At 55.9% G+C, this 3,487-nt stretch overlaps 1 protein-coding gene across 2 annotated transcripts in view; it reads left to right on the top strand.

Moving 5' to 3' along the window:
• The first annotated feature begins 245 nt into the window (after positions 1-245).
• The window catches only part of SEC14L2 (SEC14 like lipid binding 2), a 23,084-nt gene continuing 19,842 nt past the window's right edge, over positions 246-3,487 (top strand). The window contains exons 1-2 of one of the 2 annotated variants that reach the window (XM_011373316.2): positions 246-449; positions 2,588-2,663. In XM_011373316.2, coding sequence (XP_011371618.1) covers positions 396-449; positions 2,588-2,663 — 130 coding nt within the window. In that variant the 5' untranslated portion in view covers positions 246-395. Of the gene's footprint in view, positions 450-529; positions 1,131-2,587; positions 2,664-3,487 lie in introns of those variants that run through there. The other variant, XM_011373318.2, reaches the window with a different exon arrangement.

Here is a 3,487-nt window from a genome sequence, read left to right as displayed (position 1 = left end):
GAAGAGCTCATTAAACAGTACCTAGATGGGGAAACTGAGGCCCGGAGAGCTCAGATGTCTCATTCAAGGTTACACTGTGAGCTAAGAGTAAATCTGGGACTAGAATCCAGACTTCTTGCTCTTCTGATGCCCTCTGGCCTTGGCCTTGGCCTGGGTTGGACACTTCTGCTTGACACCTGCCCAGGTTTCCACATCAGGAGGGGAGAGGGGACACTTCTGAGGTTCCTCCGCCCACCCCAGCGCATCTGCCTACTCTGTGTCTCGGATCCTTTAAAAGGCGGGGCTTGATTGTCAGCCCCGAGGCCCGGGCAAAAGGCTGGGACTTTACTCAGGCGGCAGAGAACCGTCTGAGCTCCATCAGCTGCCGCAAGCGCTGCGCCCCAGCCTGAGACACGATGAGCGGCAGAGTCGGCGACCTGAGCCCCAACCAGGAGGAGGCGCTGGCCAAGGTGGGCCCTCATCCTGGCCCAGGCCCCGCGCCGGGTTCCAGCCCTCGCCCTGCGGCAGCAGCCAGCCGGGAAGGCGCTGGTTTGGGGACTAGCGATGGTCCTTGGAGGGCAGGCCGGAGGTGGTGGCGGGAGCAGCAGCGGGCTGTACCTGGCATCCCGTGCTCCTCGGGGCCGCCCCTCCTCCCTCCACCCGCCGAGGAGGCCCTGGGGAAGTTTGGTCATCCTGGCCCTAGCCCGGAGCGAGCCCCTGCAGACTCCACCCAGGAAGAAGTGGTTGCTTGGAAGCCCTGAGAGGTAGCTCAGGGCACAAAGGCGACATTCATGCTTGGAACTGGCAGCCAGGCTCTGGGGGCAGGGACAAGGCCCCAGGTTTCCTCCCATTTCGGGGAGGTTTTCCTCTTGCAGGGGCAGTGGCGCGATGGAAGGGGCCCTGGACAGCTCCTTAGGAGACTTGGATAGCCTCTGCTCTGGTCCTGAGTTGCTCTGCGACCTTGGGCAAAACCCATCCTTCATCTATCTGTTCCTTGATGGGGAGATGATATGGAAGAGAGCACTTTCCTGTGTGAAGTCTGGGATCCTTCCAGTGACTCAGTAGGTGTAGGGCTTGTTTGAGCTGAAACCAGCCCTGCTCTGTCCTCCATGGCTAGGGACTTGGGCTGATGCTCTTCAGAAGGCAAGGAGGTAAGCGTGGCTTTGCTTTGGCACCTGGGCAGAAGAGGGGGTAACAGTTCTAGGGCGGGACCCTCTCTCTGCTACCTAAATCTCTTCTCTGTCACCCTTGGGGAGAGGGAAGGTTGGCTGTTCTAGGAGCCAGAACCAATTGGGTCCAGTCTCAAGGTTTGGAGGCTCCACAGCCGGGCAGTTTTTCATTGCTGGAAAAGGGTAGGGGGAGAGATGGCCCCTGCTGTGGCAGAGATGCTGAGGAACCAGCCCCATGAAGGCTTTGCCCAGGCTGGGCCTCCCCCGCCCCAGGGAGGCTGGATAGGGAGGTTTCAGATTTTACTGCTGACCTGCAGGGGAAGTCAGGCAGGGAGGGATTAGGCAGTGATTAAACTGGAAACCAGGGGCTGGTTAGGGTCCTTGGGAAGGCGTGGCTTCATGCCTGGGCCCTGGATGAGCAGTGTACCTGGGGGTCTGGGAACTGTTTGGGGGATGAGATGGTCTGAGTCCCTGGCTGACCTAGGCAAAGGGCAGAGGTGGCTGGTCCTCACTGGTCCCCTCTGAGGCTGTCCTGTATGTCGGTGACTAGGGAAAGATGAGTGGCTGGGAGGAGGAGGCGTGGGGAGGGCACGGGCAGTGGGTGTGCTCGCTTACAGTAGTGAACAGTTGGAAGTAGGCGTGGCTGTCCTGGGGTCACTTGTCCAACCTTTCTTGTTCAGCACTCCCTGCATTTTCCCCCTTCATGGCTTCCTGCTGGAACTGTTCCCTCCACCTGGATAGCCCTCCTGCCTCCTTTCACTGCCTTTGATGTCGTTCAAGCCCAGCTTAAATGCCATTTTTTAAAATGAAGTCATATGAGATCGCCCTCTTCTTGGCCCCAGTCAGAATCGAACCCTTCCTTCCCTCTGCTCTGCCAAGCACATTGCTCAGCATTCCATTACTAAGGGGGCAGAAGACTACAAAAGAGTGTATGCTCTGGCCTTGGACAGACCCAGGTTTACATCTCAGCTCTGCTCATTATTAGCTGTTTGATCTTGGTCATGTTACTTAGCCTCCCTGAGCTCCAATTTCTTCATCTGTAAAATGGGGACAGTAATACCTCTAGAGACTCTAAATGAGGCAGGAATAAGATAAGTGCCAAGTTCAGTGCTGGGCACATGGAGAATGTTGGTAAACTGACAGCTTTTACCATGGGATGTTTCAAATGTCTACTATCACGGTTAGCTGAGAATATGTCTGCCCGCCAGCCACATTAGAGAGTGCACACAGCCAGGCAAGGCAGTGTCTTACCGCCCACCTCCCCCACCCCCACCTCCTTCTGCTACTTGGCTTCCACCAGCATGACAGACAGAGCGCCCCATGTAGCCCAAGTGCTCAGCCAGTGTTGAAAAGGGGTCCAGCAAAGTCCTTATGGAGAATCCTGGGCAGAGGGTGGTCAGGGTGAGACCTGTCACTCACCTAGCTGCCTTTTCCTACAGTTTCGGGAGAATGTCCAGGATGTGCTGCCCACTCTGCCGAATCCAGATGACTATTTTCTCCTGCGCTGGCTCCGAGGTGAGGGAAGAGGGCCTGGGGGATGCTGGGACAGGGGCTTGTTCTGGGTAACGGAATGGTACCCTCTGGGAACCCTGGCCCTGGCAACCTGAGAATCTGCAACATTTAACTTTTAGAACGAAAAGGGCCATTGGCAATTACATAACCTCAACCCTCCTACTGGATAGATGACACTGAGGCTCAGAGAGGTGAAGTAACTTGCCCCAAGTCACACAAGTGCTCGAGCTGCAGGCAGAGAGAGGACTAGAATCCAGTGCCTTTCCTTTCTGTTCTGCTGATGGACTTGGGGAAACAGATTGGGGAAAAGCCAAGAAAAGCCCCAGCCATGTGGGACGTCGGAGGCACAGTCAAGTTTGGAACCAAAGTCCTGGCTCCTGGGAGAGGCTGGGTCCTCTGTGGCCTGTTGGGATGGCAGGTCACCTGCTGCCAGCCATTTAGGCAGCTTGAAGGAGGGGTAGAGTATAGGGGAAACGTGGAGGGCTTGGCCTAAACTATGTTGACAAGACTCCCCTTGAGCCACCACCAGACTCCAGAGCCCCAAGTTCTGGTTCTAATTCTGCCCCAGCCTGGCTGTGGTACTTGGGCCAGGGACAAACATCTGCGCTCTGGGAGAGTGGGACGAGACAGGGTGCCCTGCTTATTGCAAGATATGACAGAACAGAGCTCTAGGTACGGTGAGGCAATGTACATGTTTATATTAGAATCAGGGTCAAACTCCACCCCGTGCCCAACTCCTGAAATCTTTCTATTCTTTTCCCTATTCTCCTCTCCTGTGATTCAAGTCACGTGCCACCCTCTCTGATTCTTGTGACACACATTTTTTT

Source organism: Pteropus vampyrus, unplaced genomic scaffold (genome assembly GCF_000151845.1).
Source record: "Pteropus vampyrus isolate Shadow unplaced genomic scaffold, Pvam_2.0 Scaffold223, whole genome shotgun sequence".
Taxonomy (NCBI): domain Eukaryota; kingdom Metazoa; phylum Chordata; class Mammalia; order Chiroptera; family Pteropodidae; genus Pteropus; species Pteropus vampyrus.
The sequence above is the reverse complement of the archived record's forward strand: the minus strand, read 5'-3'. Positions and strand labels throughout refer to the sequence as shown.